General features: G+C 45.1%; 3 protein-coding genes across 4 annotated transcripts; all 3 read right to left on the bottom strand.

Annotated features, from left to right (window-relative positions):
* Window positions 1–1,382: 1,382 nt before the first annotated feature.
* On the bottom strand, window positions 1,383–8,950 carry LOC111068175 (2-oxoglutarate-dependent dioxygenase gloC). Of its 2 annotated transcripts, XM_022357532.2 has the most exons (6): window positions 8,868–8,950; window positions 7,050–7,397; window positions 2,958–3,073; window positions 2,138–2,896; window positions 1,881–2,062; window positions 1,383–1,739 (listed from the first exon to the last, which is right to left on the bottom strand). In XM_022357532.2, exons 2-6 carry the CDS (start codon window positions 7,132–7,134, stop codon window positions 1,670–1,672), a joined length of 1,212 nt encoding a protein of 403 aa, XP_022213224.1. In that variant the 5' UTR covers window positions 7,135–7,397; window positions 8,868–8,950; the 3' UTR covers window positions 1,383–1,669. The 2 variants fall into 2 exon arrangements, with proteins under 2 accessions (XP_022213224.1, XP_022213229.1); XM_022357537.2 differs by lacking the exon at window positions 8,868–8,950 and having other exon boundaries at window positions 7,050–7,557.
* Window positions 8,951–9,714: 764 nt separating this feature from the next.
* Window positions 9,715–11,196, bottom strand: LOC111069235 (UPF0676 protein C1494.01-like). The gene is given in 6 exon segments (XM_022359211.2): window positions 9,715–9,861; window positions 9,924–10,078; window positions 10,140–10,478; window positions 10,480–10,749; window positions 10,810–10,907; window positions 10,979–11,196. Coding segments are annotated over 6 exon segments (1,029 nt in total). The 5' UTR covers window positions 11,064–11,196; the 3' UTR covers window positions 9,715–9,779.
* Window positions 11,197–11,353: 157 nt separating this feature from the next.
* On the bottom strand, window positions 11,354–19,265 carry LOC111069245 (elongation of very long chain fatty acids protein AAEL008004). The gene is made up of 5 exons (XM_022359221.2): window positions 18,980–19,265; window positions 12,909–13,000; window positions 12,586–12,843; window positions 12,222–12,521; window positions 11,354–12,156 (listed from the first exon to the last, which is right to left on the bottom strand). Exons 2-5 carry the CDS (start codon window positions 12,990–12,992, stop codon window positions 11,965–11,967), a joined length of 834 nt encoding a protein of 277 aa, XP_022214913.1. The 5' UTR covers window positions 12,993–13,000; window positions 18,980–19,265; the 3' UTR covers window positions 11,354–11,964.
* Between the last annotated feature and the right edge of the window lie 1,571 nt (window positions 19,266–20,836).

Raw genomic sequence — 20,836 nt, 5'->3', positions numbered from 1 at the left:
CTCTCAAGCAAATGAAAACTCAGTCTTTCCTTAATTATTTAATTGCCACAATGCTACCGTGTGTGTTGACTCAAGTGCCTGATTGCGAAGTCGTGTAACTGCCAGCCGGAAAGATTTCCAGGTGCATTGTCCTGAGAGAAGTTGAGTTACATCTGATTACATAAATACGTGAGCCTTAAATAGGATGCAATCTGAGGGTATCACCAGATGTGCGGCACACGTGTCTGGCGGTTGGTTAATCAGCTGCTTCGAACAGCAAAAAGCGCCATAAATAATATGTAGCTATACGATTTAGTTGAACAACAAATTGGCATGTCAACTGACGGTGGGGAGCAGAGCATGTGACTTTTGGTTATTAATAAATAAAACAATCACTGGAAGCTTAAATAACTAAACGATGACAGTCGCTGGCAGCAGGCAGCAGGCAGCAGGCAGCACTATGCCGTCGAGTCATTCCATGATCCATTACCAGATAAGTTTGCACCTCCCAAACAAAGAGTTATCAAGTGTGGATGATTGCTGCAGCGCCTGGATCCTAATTTTAATGACTGAATCATTTCGTTTCTAAATTATATTGTACGAGTATGTCTCTATCTTTATGACAATGAAATACTATAACCCCCTATCTGTAATTGTATACATATTTTTACGAGCATGTAGATCGTTGGAATATATTTACATACATACATATTGTAGGTATGTATGTTACGCGTGCATGTATGTGCGTAGCTAATGAATGTCACACAAATTAATCCCCATATAAGAAGCCAAACAGAATTGCTATCAAACAAATAAATGTCCAAGAGAAACGTGCTGAGCTAAAGCTTACAATGTTTTGTAATTAAATTACAAATTGTGTGCAATAATAATAATACAATACCATTATTAATACATGATACATAATAGTGAAATATCTGTTAAACATACTCGTATCCGTGTGGAGTGTATTATTCATGTGTACAATATGTAGTGGACAGGCAGGCAAAATCATTAAAAAGCAGGCCACATTATTGTTTTAGGTAATTACCAATAAATGTGAAAACTTGTAGAACTATACGTAACTCTGTGGCCCATTAAATATGAAATACAAATATTATTGTACGTGCAAACGGAAACGGGAACGAGCGCCAGAATGTTAATTAATTTGTGAAAAATACGAAAATACATACATACATATATATATATATATATATACAAATTTGTGGGCGGCTGCGATTGTCGATTGTGGGTCAATTTTCGTAATCGGAGCTGAGATACCTTCCAAGTTTCACAAGCGAGAGAACCGAGCGAACGGAGAGTCTCTCGACTTGGGTAAATGTTAACAAGCGTTTTGTCAGTGGAAACTATATTATATTATATATTATATTATATTATATATATATTTATTATACAAAGGGATATGATATGATATGATATGATATGCATGTATGTATTGAATTGTGTGTGTTGTACCCATCATGTACGAGTACGTTCAAGAAATGAAGCAATTACAATCGTATGGAATAAAGTAATATGTAATAATAAAAAGGTTCAAAACATCAAATGTCTGCTTGTCGCTCTTTCATTTCATTTCATTTCATTTCTACTCGTAATACCCATACCACACGATGATCCATCTTCATTTCTGCTCAGGTAGAGATGCGACAGCTAGGGGCGGTGGTACCCCGCGTTATGAGTGATTGTTATTGCTATACGTATCTCTAAACTTTTTTTGTATTAACTGATATGCATTGTAGACTCTGAGATATTTACGGCCCATCATTCGTGCGACGATAAGCCAAGCAGCAAAGCAGAAAAAAGAAATGGGCAAAAAATTATTATTAGTACAGGAAATTGATTTGAATTGAATGCTGCTCCATATGAGATGGTCTCATTCTCACCTTTCTTTCGCCGCCTTGAAGGATTTCTTGCGCTGCTTGAGACAGACGTCCTGGGCAGCATCGGGATTGGGCAGATCGTTGGGCGATATCATGGTTATGTTATCCGGATGACAGAAGAGGGCAATCGAGTGCCTGCCCCGGGACCGCACCGACTCCTGTTCAGGCACAACGACGCGGTGTTGCTGCATTCAAAAAACAAACCAAAATCCACATTAGCCGGGAACGTACATTAAGTACATCGGATATGCAAAGCTCACCAAGGCGGGATAGCGATCCTGGGTCCAGGTGTTCAGGATTTGGCCACAGTTCACCAGAATGGAGCCGGGCAGATGGCCCACGCGATGCCACTTTTCGCTGCCGGGCAGCTTCACCTCCAGTCCCCCCTCCGAGTCCTGGGCCAGCAGAGTAAATGTGCCGTAGTCCACGTGTGGCGGGCAGGTGATGACGGCTCCGTTGCCGAGCTTGTGCTCGAAGAGCTGGCCATTGGGGCCGTCCAGCTCATTGAGCTCGGCCTCGTCGCGGGGATTGTTCTCGGGCCGGAAGTCCGGCTGGTTGGACAGGCAACGCTGGTAGCTGTAGAGGCAGCGCCCCTTGATGGTGTCGTTCTGGCCAGGCTCGTCGTCCACGATGGGGGGGTAGTAGAGCATGCGCAGGGAGGTCATGTTGTCGTGGTCGCCGGACAGCATGTGTGAGTGCTTTTCGAGGAAGAACGTGGTGGGAATGTCCAGGGAGACGGCCAGCGACTGCAGAATGAAGCTGGCCAGCGCCTTGAAGTCGGTGGCCAAGGTGCTTATGTGGTCCGCGAAACCCGGCAGCGGCTCTTCCGGCAGATTCTGGGCATTCAGTGTGCAAATGTTGAACGCATGCCTCAGGTCGGGGGCTCCGGGCTTCCCGGCGTACCGCTCCTGGCCGCGACTCACATAGCCATGCTTGTCGCCATCTGTGCGGATGTAGTGCTGCCTGACGTCCGGCGGTAGGTCCACAAAATCATCCAGATGATCCCAGGCAGTCTTAAGCTGAAAGCGGACAATAATTAGCACTTGATATTTGGTGGGGAATGGGGAATGGGTGGGGTACCTTCTCGTCGGATATGCCATGGTTGACCAGCAGAGCCATACCCTTCTCGGACAGGGCCTTCTTCAGCTGGTGGCCCACGCGATTCACCACTGACTTGACGGGCACCTCCTCAATGCCTGCAAAATACAATAAAGAGAAAACAAAAAGACACGATTAGTCGGCGTGGGAATAGCTAGCGGAGCCCCCCACTTAATCGCCAATTGTTTTACGAGTTCTTGGAACACCCAGCACACAGCACACACAAGTACGAGTACGAGTATCACCCATAGCTGGCTGGCAATCTTTAAGTACGGGTAATGGCCGGGTGTTTATGGCACCCCTACATATGGAACACCTGCCATAAATAACCGACTCTCGGGCACTCGAATGCTTCCAATGATTTGAATGTCACGGCTTGCCCACTGAGAAGCGTGGCTGAGCAGTTTAAGGTAATCCACGTGCCGCTTACACAACGTAAGCGTCCAGCAGAGCAGTAGAGCAGAGCTGCCCCCCAACTCCAATCCCCAATCCCAAATGAAGCCAGTGGGCGGGCAAACTTTCAATGCCACACAAAGAGGCATTGAAGGGAAAGCAATAAAGGTAGTAAATGCAATCAATTTCAATGCAAGCGCAGCGGATGGCGTTGCCGATAATGGCCACGACACTGCCCTGCCAGCAGTGTGCGCAGCGGAAAATTAAATAGAAAATGCAAGGAAAAACCGCAGCGGAAGTCCATTCCGTCATTTAGCACGCGACCCTGCCGTGCCAGTCGTCCGCCCCAGATATGTATGTTCCTACTCTTCGCTTTTTATCTGGAAGTGTGTGCTCTTCAAGATATCAAATGGGGGTTTTCCCCATGAGCTGGGCCTTCGACTGCTGCTCCACTGCTTTCTTCTATTTTGATCGCCATGAATGGGAATGCACGGTGAATGCAAAATAATTATGTATATCCCAGCCACAGCGGGACAGGGCGTATGGGGCATCTATTTTTAGTTTCCTACGCTAGAGCTCGAGCTTAGCCCGTGACGCACTCTTTCACATACTCGCAAGCTGATAAGAATTTTCAGAATCAGAATTTTATAGTTAATAACAATTACGTTGTGTTGCGTTCCAGTTCTTATCACTGAGAGCGCTGTCGCCAGGCGGCAATTGCTGGGAAGTGCTCTCCCACTTCACGCTTATATGTATGTGGATGGGAGATGGGAGGCATTGAAAGCCCCAAAGTCAGAGCCCAGATGATGTGCGGAATAATAATGATGATGATGAGGAACAAAGAGCTCGGCGAGAGGTCAGTCGGACGATGAATTGAATGAATTGAATTGACAACACAACACAACATATCGCCTTTCGTTTTCACTAGAAGTCGGTCCAGTTTTATTTGTGAGGTTTTATATTTTTTTTTTATTATTTTTTGTGTACGGTTTCTGTTTGCATGCAATTCAATTAGGCGCCAATTGGGATGCGAGTCGCTTTTCAATTTGCCATTTTCAATTGCCACACATGCCACATACGCGTATGCGTGTGCGTATGTGTACATGTAGTACGAGTTGTTAGTGCTAACTTGTTGCTAATTTAGCTAATTGAGTCAGTAGACTAGCAACTGCAACTAGGAGGCCAATTTGTTTGAAGATCATCTCGATTCGTAGTCGTGGAACGCAGCCAAAGAGCACTACAGCTACAGCTACATAAAATTCTCGATACGATTCTGTTTGATTTCTATTTGGTATTGGCATGGGTTTATTTCTACGTATTGTAAAATTTTATCGCTGAAAATTGATTGGCTTTTATGCATTTATGGCCAGCCAGCCATTAGCTTCGGTCGTGCTTAAGGCATTCCCTTTGTCTATAATTCAATTGCTTCTATGGTTCCAATGGTAAACATATTCAACTTTAGTTGCATGCAACCCCCCTTCAAGGTACACATGTATCATTGGCAAGCAAGCACTCATCGGGAAGATTGGTTCCGCAAATAGAATTGAACCACTGGCAAAAGTCAAATTCAAATTTCATTGGCCGGCAATTTTTAATTCAATATTTATAGACCTATTTGCTTTCGACTCGTACTCGTGTATAGTATATGGCTATTATGGCAGCAATTTAGTTGCGGAATTTTTGCAGAGGCATATGGCAGAGGCAGGACCGCGCAGTGTGTATAATTTATTTATAGAAAACTGAATTGCGGGCCAGGGAAAGTGGTATTCCCTGCATGGGGCAAAAGGCAAAATGGTTTGCAGATGCGCGACTAATGGAAAAAAATAATTTCAATGGCATTGGGAATACAAAAGTCAACGGCATCGCAGGAGTACCATCAGGCAGAGGCAGGCAGCAAACAGAATACAGAATACAGAATACTCGTACGAGTAGTATTTGTACCTATCAATAAAGCTTAGCATCAATTTAGAGCTGACAAACGCGTGGTACATATTAGATATGATATGAGGACTGAGTGTGCAAATTAACCGCGAAATGATGGTTGAAGGTTTCCGTGTTGTTTGGCCAGCTGTCATGTCTCTGTCTCTGTTCACGTAGAGATCCGCTGAGAACTCAATTGATTCGGAATTTCGGATCACATTAACATAGGGTCAGGAGAAAACCCGCAGAAAGCTGCCCAGCAGAGCAGAGCCAATACCATTTAATCAAGCGCCGGGCACGTCCACCACAGCCGCGACAACAAGCGAGAATCAACAGGTTTAAGCTGGTTTCAATCGGTTGAAGAGCTACTTAATATGCTCTCAGTGTTGGGGTTTTTGTTTTTGGTAGTGTTTTGATGCCATTTATTTGTCAAGTGGGAAGTGGCCCAAAGCGGCAGCCGAGGCGAGGCAAAGTCTGATGACGTGCCTGGGATTCACTTGACCAAATGCGTCAGTGTTCCCCAAAACTGTTCACTGAGAGAACTCCAGCCGGGAAATACTACACAAGCAAGCAGCTCCCCTTGTCGACTGGCCTCCAGTGCAGCAGGTCTCTCGAACAAAATCAGGTTTCGTAACACAAATAAATGTAAATACACGCACTGTGATGATGCGTTTTGTTTGAGTTTCCGCACTGCTCGGGTGTCGCTCCGTTTGGGGACCTACAAAAAATTCCACAAATGCCACAAGCAATCAACTATATAATCATACGCACACATACAAATGTACGTGTATTTATTGTAGTTCAAAAACCTTTCCACCTCGGTGCCGAGCAAAACAAAACTAAATAAAACAAGAAATATCCAATTGAAGTTCCGATGACATCAAAATGCCCCAAGACAAAGATTAAATTGTGTGTGTGCGTGTTGGGGGTCAATGTCTCTGATCTGTGATGTTTAGGCGCTTTCGGTTGAAAGGGAGAGAGAGAAGGTCAAGAGTGCTTGAAGCCAGGGTACTTATGGTCAGTTTTGACACCGGCTACAATTGCATGCTCCACAATCAATGAAAAATACCAAAAGTTTACAAATGAGAAAATTGTTTCCTCGAACAAGAAGTTATTCATAGCCACAAATATGAGTATGGCTAGGAGTAGCTGGAAGCGGTGTCACAAGCCTTATATTTATATTCCTCCAAAGACGATAAGGGTACAAAGTCTTCGGCAATACCTAAATATATAGATACATAAGTACGTATCTCGATAGCTGGCAAATCGCATTTGCATTATTCATCTTTTCATCTGTTCGCACAAAGGTCCCAGGTGCAGGTGTCAGTTGCACAAGTCAATAATTATTTCCAATTAACTGCGATGTAGCCTGAACTCCACAAAGCACCACAAAACATGGCGCAATCCAATGACTGCAATTAAGGGAGAGCAGAGCCATGGACGGAACACGCACAGCGCACAGTCACCCGAAACAGTGGACAGATAGATGACTCAGCCATCAGCAGCAGCAGAGCAGCAGCAGCAGCAGCTGAGATTGCAGTCAATTACGAGAATTCTACGAAGGCTATGAAGCTCTGAACTGCTGTGGGTCCAGAGAAAAGCCACAGTTTCATTAGCAGAACATTCGCTGATGTGAGTGGAATTTTTCTAGTATGTTACATTCGACGTTCACGTGTGACTGGCCACTTGGCATTCAGTGACTCTATTCGATTATGGGACATTTGTACACCCAGAGGTAGGGGAAAATGTAGAAGTACTCACCACAGTGTGCCAGATCGATGATCGGCACTACGCTGCGCGACAGCAGCGTATCCAGTTTGTCGTCACTTGATTTTGTCTTCAGCATTTTGTTTGTGGTGCTGGATGCTGAAGCTGTCGATGCGGGGAGTGTGTATGCTCGTCGTATCTGTATCTGTATCTGTCAGATGTATGGCTTTCGTTGCTCCTTTACTTCTAAAGTTCTTTGGTTTCAGTTCTGGTGAACACTTTATCAGGGTGCCCCTGCAGACAGAGCCAATCCCCAACCCCAACCGGAGAGGAGTGGTGTGGAGTGGAGTGGAGTGTGGAGAGCACAGCGCACTTTCAGCGCCGACGACTGACTAAATGGAACTGAATGACGAGGCGAAGAGAACTTGATTATTATTGTGGTTATTTGTTTGCTGGTCGGTTTTCAGTTTTGCAGTTTTCATTCGAATTTTTGTTTATATAAAACAAATACTAAAATCGCGAATTCGAGGGTTTATTGTTTTTGTTTTTGTTTAAAGTTTTCGTTTGTGTTTATGTTTGATTTTTTACTTTTGTGTGTTTTGCTTTTAATCGAACGCTTTTAGTCACAGAATATTCTGGCGGTCGGTGAGGCAGAGGTGACGCCAAAAGAGGCGGCAACTGGTGGGAAACACCCACCGAAATCGTAACGGGCGGGGGCCTGGGAACGATTCAATTCGATTCGATTCGATCTATTCAATTTTAGTTGCGATCGGGGCGCGCTTCTTCAACGGACTGACTTGACGCTCTCCTTCACGACTGCGCGCTGCCCGTATGCCGTATGCCGTATCTCACCTGACAGTTGAACGATTCTGCGTCAGTTTACGATTGTATTTTGCACAAAAAAAAAAAAACAACCAACAACTGATTGCAAAGAGCGAGCCAAGTGTGTTGTGTGTGTGTGTGTGTGTGTGTATGTGCGGGTACTCACACTCTAGTATATTTGTCTGCTTGTGCGTCGCAATTAGATAAAATTTAATCAAATCAAAAATTGTGATAACTAAATTAGCACTTGTACTCGTGTGTGTGTGTGTGTTCATATATATTCGCATTCGCATTCGTGTTCGTACTCGCACCCGTACTCGTCTGTACTTACGAATACGGTTGTCATATGGTAAGCATTGCCAACGAAAGGTGAGACCATCTCTACACAGCCAAAGAGCTCGAACACAGGTAGCAGCCCCGTAGCCCCGTACCAGTCTGAGTCTCTGTCTGAGTTTCAGTTTGCTTTTGCAATATTTGCGATGGCCATTAACGTGAACGTGGCTCAGGTACGGCTGTATGCGCCGTCTCCTGTTGCGGTGTGTGGGTATACCCACAAAAGGCTGCCAACTACTCTCACACACACTCACACACTCATCCGCTGTGTATCTGGCAGATCTCGTTTAACGGACTCAGGTGTGAGCCTTGCCATGCATTTCACCCCTTGGCTTAGCTGGCCAGCTGTTTTTCTAGAGCGTCTGCTCCGTCTGTGTCTTGTTGCCAGGCGGGCTGGCTCGGCTCTCGCTGTCTTGCCGTTCAGGAAATGCCAGATGAGCCACACAGCCAAAGAGCAAAGTCTGGGCAAAGTCTGAATCTGCGCGTCTCTGAGTCGGATCGTGGGGGGGAAATACGAGCTTGTATGAAAGGCCCCGCCGATCATGAGTAAGCATTTGGTGGCAAACGGCATGAAATTTCGCCTTGCCTCTTGCCTTTCAATGCAACACAACAAAAACCAAACAATATTAATTTTTATATTTTTTAGATGCCTATTCAGCTGAAATTGTGATTTATATCGCAGTTTTGTATTTTGTTTTACTTTGTAGGGGGGCTTACAGTGAAAACTCGCTTTCTTTTTTCGCACAGGTTTCGCTTTTCATCGAACGAACCTCCCAGGCACCAGCCACAGGCACAGGCACAGCCACGGATTAGTTAGTCAATTTTTGTATCACTTTCTGGTGGTTTTTTTGCCCACTTTCCATCATTTTGTAACACACTCGCGAAGTTAACCTAGATGCAGATGCACAGATACACCACCTGAGCGACGGGTGCGGTGCGACAGAAGAGAGAACCGATTGTAAACCAGACTGAAACCTTTGCGCTCTTTTTCTGGCACGTTGTGCCAATTTGGAATTCAATATTTAGCTCAAACTGTGAAGGAAAGGTGTGCTTCAAAGAGAAATATGTATTTTCGGAGCACACAACAAACAACTGAACGCGCGTCGGGTGAAAAAGTGGCGCATCGAAAATGTTGGGGCGGTTTAGGTTAACATTCCGACGATCGCCTAACACTTAACAGGGTTTTGTCTATTCAACGCAACACTTTGCGGTGCATTGATTACAGTCTCGTCGAGGGACTTAATTACATTACTCAAATAACATTAATACAAATTGTGTCCAACCTTTGAATAAATACCTTACAATTGTATTGAATTAACAAGATAAACTAATTCAAAATATAGGAATAATCTCCAAGAAGATGCAAATGTATACGTATTATCTGGAGCTGTTAACATTTAAGCATTTATACCGTACCCCTCGAACGGTTATACCATGGGATGATCGATCGTGTTCGATAGAAAAATTTCGAGGTGTATCGATAGATCGTCAGCAAATGTTGTGTAGTGCTATGGCAGTCAGCTTTTGTCCAGGATACATACAATTCAAAATGATATACTGTCGGTTTGCAGTACTAATTGTGTTTTTATTTTTGTTGTATGTTGCATTAATATCAGAATAAATTGTTGCTCAAGATTCGTTGCTTCCCTGCGAACGCTGGCCGTAGGTGTCAGAGAACTTTTGCTGAATCAGCTCGTAGGCACTGTAGATTCTGGGGGTTAAAGATTGCACTTTCAGTTTATGGTCATTCAAAACTCAAGCCGTATTACTCACTTCTCGTCCGTAGAGTCCTCCGCAGCATCCGCTTGATTTGCGAGAATATCCCTGGGCGAAATCATCGTCGAGTTATCCGGATGACAGAAGTAGGCAATCGAGTGTCTGCCTCTGGTGCGTATTTGGACCCTCTCAGGCACAACGACGCGATGTGGCTGTAAAAGCGTAAAAAAGTATGAGAGTACGGATATTTATGCTGGAGATGGAGGACCATACCACAGCGTGATAGCGTTGCTTCGTCCAGATTGATAAGAGCTCCCCGCCATTTATGAGTATGGCTCCGGGCAGATGGCCCACACGTTCCCATTTTTCTCCGCCAGGAAGTTGCACTTCCAGACCGCCCTCAGAGTCCTGAGCCAGGAGGGTAAAGGTGCCGTAGTCCACATGAGCACCACAGCGAACCGCACCCTCGCTCTGACCAGGCTCATCGTCCACTATCGCCGGATAGTAGATCATTCGCAGGGTGGTCATATTGACATCATCCCCGGAAAGCATCTCTGAGTGCTTGTCGAGAAAGCACTTGGGAGGGATCTCCAGGGCGACCTCCATGGCCTTTCAGTATGAAGGTGGACAGAGCCGTGAAATCGTTGGCCAGCGTCGTGATCTCCTCTGCAAACTTGGGCAGTGTTTCAACCTCCATTGGAATGTTCTTGTCGTCCAGCTTGCAAATGTTGTAGGTATGTCGTAGCTCTGGCGTCTTTCCATCGAAGCGTTCCATTCCGGGACTCACATAGCCGTAGTTTGTACCATCCTTTCGGCTGTAGCGGTCCCGCACCTCAGCCGGCAGGTCCAAAAAGTTATCGAATTGGTCCCAGGCAGCTTTGATCTGAGCGGATTAGAACAGTGATTAAGCCAAAGTGTTTCGAAATGGGTGATAAGAACCAACCTTCTCATCGGGAATGCCATGATTCACCAGTAGGGCGATCCCCTTTTCGGAAAGTGCCTTGTCCAGCTGTTGCCCAACGCGACAGATCACAGACTTGGCTACAAGCAGAGCGATTGTAAACAGAGATTGCTCACGGGGATGGGGCAAGAACCCAAACACGAACACTTACCACAATGTGCGAGATCGATGATCGGCACTGCGTAGCGTGAGACAAGCGTATCAAGCTTGTCCTCTACTATCTTGCTCTTTATCATTCTCAGTAAATAAATGTAAATGTGCACGGAGATAAGCTACACTCTCCCACAGATTAGAGCTGTTTCCGGAACGAACGACTTCGATGTGATCAGCGCGATGTTCTCTGGCAGACTGACGTTGCAGGGCTCTGGCATTTGCGTTCTTACCTTTCTCCGTTGTGGATTGTCGCAGCTCTGTAGACTTGCCACCCGCAGAGTTTTACTGATAGTCTATCTGCTGATTAGCCGTGTCGGTGCCACACCCCTTCTGTGCCCGCAGTAACCATAAATGGAAAACATATCAGCATTTATACATTTAAATCGTTGTGGTTTTTTTTATTGTTTGCAAATAAAATATACATAATAACATTTCATTATAAAATGTGCATGCCAAAGAGCGAGAGAGACAGACACCGTCATATCAGGGTGTTGTCGGGACAGGCAAAAGTTCAGAAAGAAGTTCTGCCATTTGCCTGCTGCCAGTTGTTGTCTCTGTCCTTGTCTTTGGCCAACAATGCATGCCATAAAAGTCCATAAAATAAAAGCTAAACAACTAAACTATAATATTTGGTTCTATAGAAACACTCACTACATGCAAACATACTCGTACTCGATGCAGCAAATGCATTGGATTGCATTGTGCCTCAGGGCCTAGTGCATCGATCGAATATTCCATGTGCGCCGTTTTCCTCAAACTAACGAAATACTACGAAACAAGCTACAAACTAAAGACTACAGAGACTGTATAATATCCATCTTGACCTATGTATAACTAGGAGGGAGCATCGATTCGAAAGTGGAAAAGGGGCAAGTGGGAAGTGGGAAGTGGGAGGAGGATAAGGTAGGATAGGGTAGGGTAGGTTAGGGGAGTGGACCATAAATGATAAATGTAAATATACAGATTGGAGGAGCTTCGTGCTATCTACTCCTTTTTCGCCGTCAGCTTGGCCTGGGCAGCCGCCTCCTTCTTATAGTTGTGCACATAGAACGAGCTGAACATGTAGGTGAAGAGCCCAGCGTTGAATGTCAAGAGGGCGGCAATGGACTTGGGGAAGTTGCAATTGGGCTGGAACTGGATCTGCAGCGTGTGCACAAAGATGATCAAGAATTGAACCTGCAAAAGATATTTCGAGATTTAGCCAGAACGTTCCATTACTCCATTACTCCGGGCACACTCACAATCTGCAGGATGGTGATGTACTTCTTCCACCACAGATACTTCTGCACCTTGGGACCCATCGCGGACAACAGGTAGTAGGCGTACATGATGATGTGGATGAAGGAGTTGATGAAGCCCAGCAGAGTGCCGTGGCCGCCGGCAAAGTACTTCACTCCAATGAAGGCGCACACGGGCATCAGCGAGTGATGGTAGAGATGCAGGAATGAGATCTGGCGCTGCTTCTTTCTCAGCACAAAGAACACGGTGTCCAGCAGCTCGGTGATCTTGGCAATGTAGTAAAGCCACACAGCTCCGGCCATCTGAAATGACAAATCGATTGTAGATGGCAGAAAACTTTCTCTCTCTCTTTTAGCAGTAATTTACCCGCATGGAGATGGGGTCTGTGGAATAGGGCACGGGCTGGCATTTGTAGCTGTAGTGTCCGCCCCAGCCGCCCTTGTAGCCCTCGTAGAACAGCAGCACACTCAACAGCACCTGCACGGCGTTGTAGATCAGCAGCGTATTCTTCAGCTCGAAGGGTTTACGGTCGCGCATGTACCGAGGACCGGCATACAGACAGAAGTACAAATAGGCGGCCAGGATCGTGAACAGCGGTCCGGGGGCATTCGAAAGGAACCAGCTCTGTAAAAATACCCAACAAATGCATTTAGATATTTAAATATTCCCCGTCTGACTATCGAACCCACCTTTGTGCGCAGATCCTCGTGCTCCACAAAAAAGTTGACCATGCGGTCCACAATAGTGTTCGTCTCGTTCAGTCTGACCGACATCTTGCCAACTGTAAGTGAAGAATAAGTCACGAAATTATATTATAGTCATCCAGCCAATGCCTAGGGGGATGGGATGGGATGGTAAGTCAAGTGGGTCATGCAGTATAATTAGCACCTCAAGCGACCTTGGGCAGAGCCAATAGAAGATGCTACTAGCCGTAGTTCCTGTTAATCAGCGGTGCACACATTAAGCCAAACTAAAATGCCACCCAAGGCAAGGCCTCGCCCACGCTCCAGCAGATCCGAATATACACACGATCCTACTTATGTGCACACAAATGTCTGATGTATTTGCACGATCATGGAGTGAGTGTCTGTGCGAAATGATATAATCATGTAATCATCGGGCAACGCGACACAAAAGTTCTGTTCTGGAAGCCAATAACCCGTCGAATGTTGCACTTCTGTTGAACCAGCAGAAACAAAATGGAAATCCAACAAACCAAGAGCATATACACTTGTATGTTCATATTTGGCTATTATTGAATTTCTTTCGAGCTGGAACTGTCGCATCAGCAATTAATTTGGCTTCTTTTTTTGCCGCTCAACATTATGATTTACATTTATTGTTAAGGGGCATTTAACGGCAGGCCCCCCCCCCGCCAAGGGACCCAATGTGGTTTACGTGCACAGAACTGGTTTTACGGCTGCTACGCTGTAGTTTCGTTTACTTGGCCAAATTGTTGTTCTCCCTCCCCGGCTAGTTTTTGTCCAGGCTGGGGAAATACCCAGCCTCAGTCTCAGCCTCAGACCCACACCCATTAACAACTCCAGCGGCAGGACAGTGCCCAAGGACGGCCCAGTCGGGCACGTATGAATCATTAATTTTATGGCATTGTCTTCAAGGAAGGGAAACCAGTTCTCCAACCTGCGGGATGCAACGGCTGCTGCTGCAATCTCTGTGTGTTAATTGTTATGGCTAGTCCCCATGGGTCCCCATCCACATGCTCAGTACCGTCCCACCCAAAGCCAGAACAAGTTCTTCTGGCACTTGATATCAATCATTATTTTGGCCATAATTGCATGGACCCTCAGCTGCATGGATTCTGGTGGCTCAATCTCTGATCGTAGCCGGTGACGGCTGTCCCAGTTAAGCTCTACCCCTGTAGGCCTGCTGTAGTAGGCCTTCTAAATGGAACTAAACTAAGCATTCCGTTTGATTCTTGGCTTTATTAATTATGCAGCACCTGCCACCATCTCCGACTCCGATTCGCACCCAAAGCGAACGCCATTATCGAATTACCGAGCTTCAGTTTTGTGTTCAGTCATCGCTCTTTGCCAAAATGCATTCATTCAGTTGGATATTTGAGTAACGAGAATTTGCGTCCAAGTTGTTTGCATTATTTTGAGGGCCTCTTGTCAAGTGTTGTGGTGGCAAGGCCGAAGGCAACATTTCTCAGATATTTTGGCAAATACTTTTCACAACAATTAGGCGGAGACTCTATTGAGGATCTACAATATCTAGAGTATAAAACTCGACTATAAATACGGAATAAACTGCAACACAGACTCCGGTTTGATATCTGATTCTACATTTAAATGCAAGTTGTAAACTGGTTTTATTTGCCTCACAGAAATTATTATTTAATAAATATTATACACAGATACTAAGTAGAAACGTGAATCTATGGGGAGACTGCTCCACTAACCTGTTAATGAAGCTTTAACTGCAGACACACAGCTCGAAGCTCGAATTAAGTATTATGTAATCAAAATATTATAATATATCTATAATCATTGCTAAAAAGTTCTACCGGTTTCCGTAAAATTCCGTGATTTATCTGCTGCGAAGAGGCATGAACTTGGCTATGACTTTGACTTTGGGGACTTTCATCTGCGAAGATCTTTTATGGCCACTTAGCAGTCATAAATATCTAGATAGTAGAATTCAAGTTTTATTTCGAGAGGAGAGGCCATCCACATGTGCTACTTCCTGCCCCTCCAGCACTCCTTTCGCTTCCCAAAAAAAAAAAAAATGGGGAAAAATGGGAATTCAAATTGCTGTAAAACTTTGCATATTGATTTGCCTATTAATTTTTAAGCCGTCCGTCCGACCGTCCTATCAATGTTCGATGTCCACATGCAAATGAGATTGGACTTTGTTGCCGAAAACCCGAAAATCAAAAGTCAGAACTGTTCGGTCATCATTATTGGGCAGATTAGTTTTTAGAAGTTTGATCCCGACATTCGAACATTCGAAAATTCGAAAATCCCAACCCATTGGGTTTCCGATGCACTTTGTCTGATGTCTACTCGTCCATGCTCTCATTTTGAATATTCTTAGACACAATGTGCAAGTATTTCGCAAATTATGGCGTCTCTGGCCATGCTGGATGCCATTTGCCTTCCAATTAGCGATTGTCAGGGAGCGAGAGTGCGTGGCAACGACAGTGTAAATATGAAATGAAATAATGGAAAGACAAATAAATAGAATTCGACTCCCAAATGAGCTCCACAGGCCCTGACGTCACATTCCAGTTTATTATGCGATAATCAGCCCGGCTATATGTCGGCCGATAAATTCTAGACACGCGTCGCACTCGCTGTATACAATCGGCTGTATAAAGAGATTTGCACGTTTTTTTTGTTCTGTCGACAAGTTGGCCTACCATTTTTGGACCGCGGAGCACATGTGGCGTATGCGCAGTTTGCGCCTGAATATGCTTTCAATCCCAATCCCCAATCCCCATCCCAATCTGGTTCTATTTACAGCCTCTAGAATACTTTATTCCGGATGGTCGAGAGGTCTCATGGGAAGGCCTGAACAGAAACTGAAATGGCTAGGAATGTTGAGGAGACACGGAGCAAAAGACAATACAAAAAGTTGACAATCTGAACCTGTAGCTGTAGCGGCAAGCAGTCTCTGATCAATACAAACGATGGAATAAAGTTAACACAACAACAATGCCAATGGCAACGGCAGCGGCAGCGGCAGCGCATTATTGTAAAATCTCTATCAAGGTCGTACGTATTGAGGAAACGAAACGAAGCAGAGCCCCCGAAACCAAAAGAGTTGATCTCTTGCATTGAAGAGCAGCTAAGTATGGAGGCAGCAGCAGCACCTTCTCACTTTTGGGCGTGGCTCTGCGATACGATCAAACAGAATACTCAGGGACCGAGAGTGAGAGAGAGAGAGGAGTATTATCTGCCAATTGACTGACCGCCAAAGAGATTTCCACTTGTATTTGATTTTATGCAGATTATTTTTGCTATTACCTCGACTGTTTTGCATTAGCCTTAGTCTCTGGTCTGCTCTGACCTTGAACTAGTGTTAGTGGACTGAGTGAGTGTTGGCCGCTGCAGGCACATACTCGTAAATTAGCTAATATAACCACACAACAGACCAACTTTGCGGACTAATCGCGACTAACTTCCGCGTGGTGGCTGTCGGGCAGCTCAGACATTCCACCAGGAATGTTACTCGCTCTGGACATTCCTGCAGCCAATTAAACGGAATCTGTAAACTTTCCATTGCGATATATTTCATACAAATGTAATTGAGTCAATTAATGCAAGTTGAAGTATGAGCCTAATCAGTCGGTCAGTCTGTAGACTAGACATGGATGTTTATGAGCCAGTGCCAGTATGCATGTAGGTTGTCTAGGTCTGGGATCCGTTCCACATTCTCTACAAAGTACGAGTATACCCGCTAATCAATCCGATTGTCAGTCTGTGCAGGGCGTGAAACAGTCACAGCCACAGCCACAGCCATAGGAACACGGCGGGAATGTTTGTTTTCTGTGTGCTTCATTCAGTTATTCGATTATTTAAATATTGGCCATTTGTCTAACTTTATAAATATGCAATTAGTTGCAAATATTGTGTGCGCTCCGCTTCGGGCTTCTTACACGAAAAACAGGTTCAAAGTTCGTCGGCTGAGTCTTTCCCTGACGCGTATTGCAGTTGGAATAAATTACAAGTAAAGCAAACACTCATCGATTAAGGCATTCGATTGACAGTCACATCATATCACTTGCACTTATATTCCAATAAAAAGCATTCGATTGCCAATCACTTTCAGCTATGATCCATTAGGGAGTGTAGAGAAATTCGATATGTGGGGAAAACTACTGCCGCCTTAATTAACAAACATCTTGTGACAATCAACGTTTCCATTTTCTCTAGCATCATTAGAACTATTAATAATGAGTATTAATCTTTTTGTTTGTTTATTTGCGACTTTAATGTCGTTGCACTTGCAAATCATTTGCTCCCTCCCAAGGGTGCACAGATTGACCCAGTCATGCATATTCAATATACGAGTACAGAATATTCCTACTCGTATTCAAATCTACAAATGTACGACCTGTACGTCTGACCTCCAATATTTGCAATTGTCATCACCTCCACCAAACATCATCATCGTCCACATAGCCATCGCCTTGTTCTGCCTCACGTTTTGTTTACCTTGCCATTATTATTAAATCTTTTTCTCTGGCCAAACATGGAGGGTGATGGCTGCTGTCTGATGGCTGCTGGCCGCTTGGGCAAATAAGTCACTCCAAAACTCACTCGGCCGGAGGAAGAATTGAGAAACGCCGAAAGCAGGTGGGAATTAGATGGGTTTCTGCTTTAATTGTTGGTGTGACCGACGACGCATGTGACCCCAATTGGATTCATAATATTAAAATGTAATTTGCCATGTCAAAAAAAAAAACAAAACAAAAAAAAAAATGTCACCCAAGAGACAATAAACATCGCCCGCGTTTTTCTTTTACCGTCGCCGCCGACGCCGCCGCCACCGATGTGCGAACGGATGTGCAGCAGTAACCATTTGTGGACGCAGATCTTCCACCTCGGAGCTCGCAGCTCGCAGCTCTCAGTTCGCAGCTGAGGTCTGGGTGTGATATGAAGATAATTTTGCTTGACTAACTATCCCTCAGAGTCACCGTTGGCTTGGCTGTTTGTGCCATGAAAACAACAATAAAATCGTAAATCAACAAATTGTGCGCATGCGTGAACGTCAGCGGCTCTGACGAAGGGCAAATCCAACCAGATCATAAATATTTCCCTAAAAAATTGTTAACTTGATAACTGTCTCGTGTATGGGAAGTGTGATATGTGTATCAGTGTGCCAATGCTATGCCGAACTTCCGCTCTATTCTTATCATGTCACAACTTCTCCTCTCCTCTCCTCTAAGTATAAACGCAAACGAACGACTCAAGTCTCTGGGGGATTTTCGTGGATTTTACGAGTTTTGTTTGTGTATCTCTTCGTTTAGCACATCTTCTGATGGCGGTTTGTGCCGCAATTGCTACGAAAGTGTAACGCAAAATTCAGGGCTAAGGGAGATCAACGATGACATAACACATAATGCCCCGTGAAATTGGTCAGTTTTCTTTTACGAGTATGCGTATGCTGCTGCGTGTGGTATGCGGTAATGCAACAGCATCCGCAGTGGCAGTGACACACACATACACACACCGACACACAACCTGTCGCTATATTCGCCTGCTGCTGCATTTTATCTTCATCTGCTTTATCCGCGGGACGGGACTACAATAACATACAGAATTGATCAATCGCTGTGCGATTTACATATGAGCCACACATCTGTGAGGTGTTGTGATGGACTTGGGCTTGGGCTGGCTGGGGCACCATCTTCGTGGCGCATCAGAGTATTACAGCTGGTTTTGTAAGCCCGTTTTTTACTCCGTCTCTCATTTTTTCCGCGAGGGCTGGCTATGGCTGCTATTGCCTGTTGGCCATCGTCATGTTATTTATTTATACAATATTTAGTTTGTATTTTTCTTTTGAATTCGTCCGTTCCCGGGTGGCTTGGTTCGCTTTTCGTTTCGCAATGACCCCAAAAATGTCTCAAATTGTTAACAGGTTGCTGGTCAAAAAGGTGGCCGGGCCAGGCCAGGCCAGGCCAGGAATTGTTTTATTTACTAGTAGTAACCCAAACGTGTGTGCATAACTTAGCATAAAATCTAGACACAATTCTCCATTGTTCGAGATGAGTATTCGGTACTTTAGCACTTGCCTTTCGGTTACGTTACGAAATATTGAATGGAATGAACTCACTTCCCACCAAAGCCCGCAAAAAGAACAAACACTAAAACGGGGGAACTCTTTCTGTTATCCTTCGAGACAATATTTCACACTCGATTCAAGGCGATCAGCGCGACGTTTTTGGTGCACAGAACACAGTGAGTGGAGCACAGAACAGAGCACAACACGAGGCGGCAGATCTCGGCCAGCTTTACGATTTCCTAGCGATCACTGGGCTGTTGAGGGTTGAGGCGCCGACTTCAGACTAAGCGATATCCGGGCCCTACAAGCCGTCTTCTATGCGCCGCAGACACAGATACACGGACACGAAACCGACCAAAAGCCAACACCAACAACGCCAACAACGCCAACAACACCGACGACACCGACGACACAGACGACTGCGATTCGGATTCAGACTTCGATTCCGATTCGGATGGGACCCGATCTCTGCCGATCCGATCCGATCCGATCTGCTCCGATCCGAGCTTGCCAGCGCTATGTTCCATCAGATTTTAGTTGCTTTCGAAGCGGAGCGGTGTCTGGCACTGATTCTCAGCCGTTGCATGTTTTTGAGGGCCTGTTCTAGGATCTGCGATAAGAACATCAAGCGTCATGTTTATTGGCGCTGAAATCTATGCACAAAATGCATTCCAAATCGATAATAATGATCATAATTAACAAGCGCCTCTTCCTATAATAAAACTATTTTTAAATCCAATGTGGATTGCCGCCTGGAGAATGCTGTGCAGTTGGCCAAACCAAATCATAAAAATGTATCCAGTAAATTTATCATCTGTGGGCCGGGCTGGGACTGGGAGTGGGAATGGGATTGTGCTTTATGATTGTGCAATTAAATGGCTGCAAACTGCCCGGAGCCAACGTTTGGCGGTGGGGCTGACGAGAAAAGAGCAGTGGCAGCCAGGTCTCCAATGGCCACTTGATGCACATTTTAGCCGCGTCATTCCTCACACTCGTAGTAGTAGCAGTCACTAGTGGAAACTGCATTGTCTGCTGTAGTACCTACACATTGAAACCCTTACAGCTGCTTGGCAGACCTGGCTGACATTTGCTACCAGGCCTCCCCATTTGGGACCACTGCTAATTGCTCAATCGGAAGAAACAACACAAAGGAATGAAAATCTCAGCGATTCAGGCTTCATTTAGCTGTCATGTTCCACGCCCACGCCCCTCTGCAAGTGCAGCTCATAAAAGCATACAATTTTATCAATTCATTCACAGATTTTGGGGTTTCGGATATGTTTTCGGTGGATACTCTCGTACTCAATTCAGCGTCAGCGTCTGCTTGAGCTTCGTTTAAGCTTCCGCCATTCCGAAGGCCAGTGCCGTTGGCATGCCTGACGCGTGCCTGAATCTTATTTGGGTGGTGTTGTAGTTGTTGTTGTGGGCGGCTCATTTCAATTGCTAAATATTTTTTTGGCAATTTGAGGAAGATTCTACGCAGCTTTTGTTACGTTAACGAGCCCCGGATTGAACCCATTTCAAGGCGTGCCAAAACGTTATCAGAGCCAGTCATCGCCAAGAATCCAAATATCATCTACATATGTATGTATGTTTGTATGTATGTATTTCCATACGCATTTTCGGGCCCTGTCAGTTTATCAATCAGTCTATTGTTTCTGCGTCGATTTCCGTACACGTTCAATACGAATTTTCACTTTGTATCGAATTCAATCGCTTTCAAAGTCAATGTCGCCCGCCGCTGGCTGGCCTATGGCGGAAACAAAAGACTTCGGACACAAACTTGCCGCAATGCCCCCCAGCATCGTGTTATTTTATTTTATTATATATGTATATGTAGATACAGATACAGATGCGGCTATTTAAC

The sequence above is a fragment of the Drosophila obscura genome, unplaced genomic scaffold (genome assembly GCF_018151105.1).
Source record: "Drosophila obscura isolate BZ-5 IFL unplaced genomic scaffold, ASM1815110v1 contig_150, whole genome shotgun sequence".
In the NCBI taxonomy this organism is placed as follows: domain Eukaryota; kingdom Metazoa; phylum Arthropoda; class Insecta; order Diptera; family Drosophilidae; genus Drosophila; species Drosophila obscura.
The sequence above is the reverse complement of the archived record's forward strand: the minus strand, read 5'-3'. Positions and strand labels throughout refer to the sequence as shown.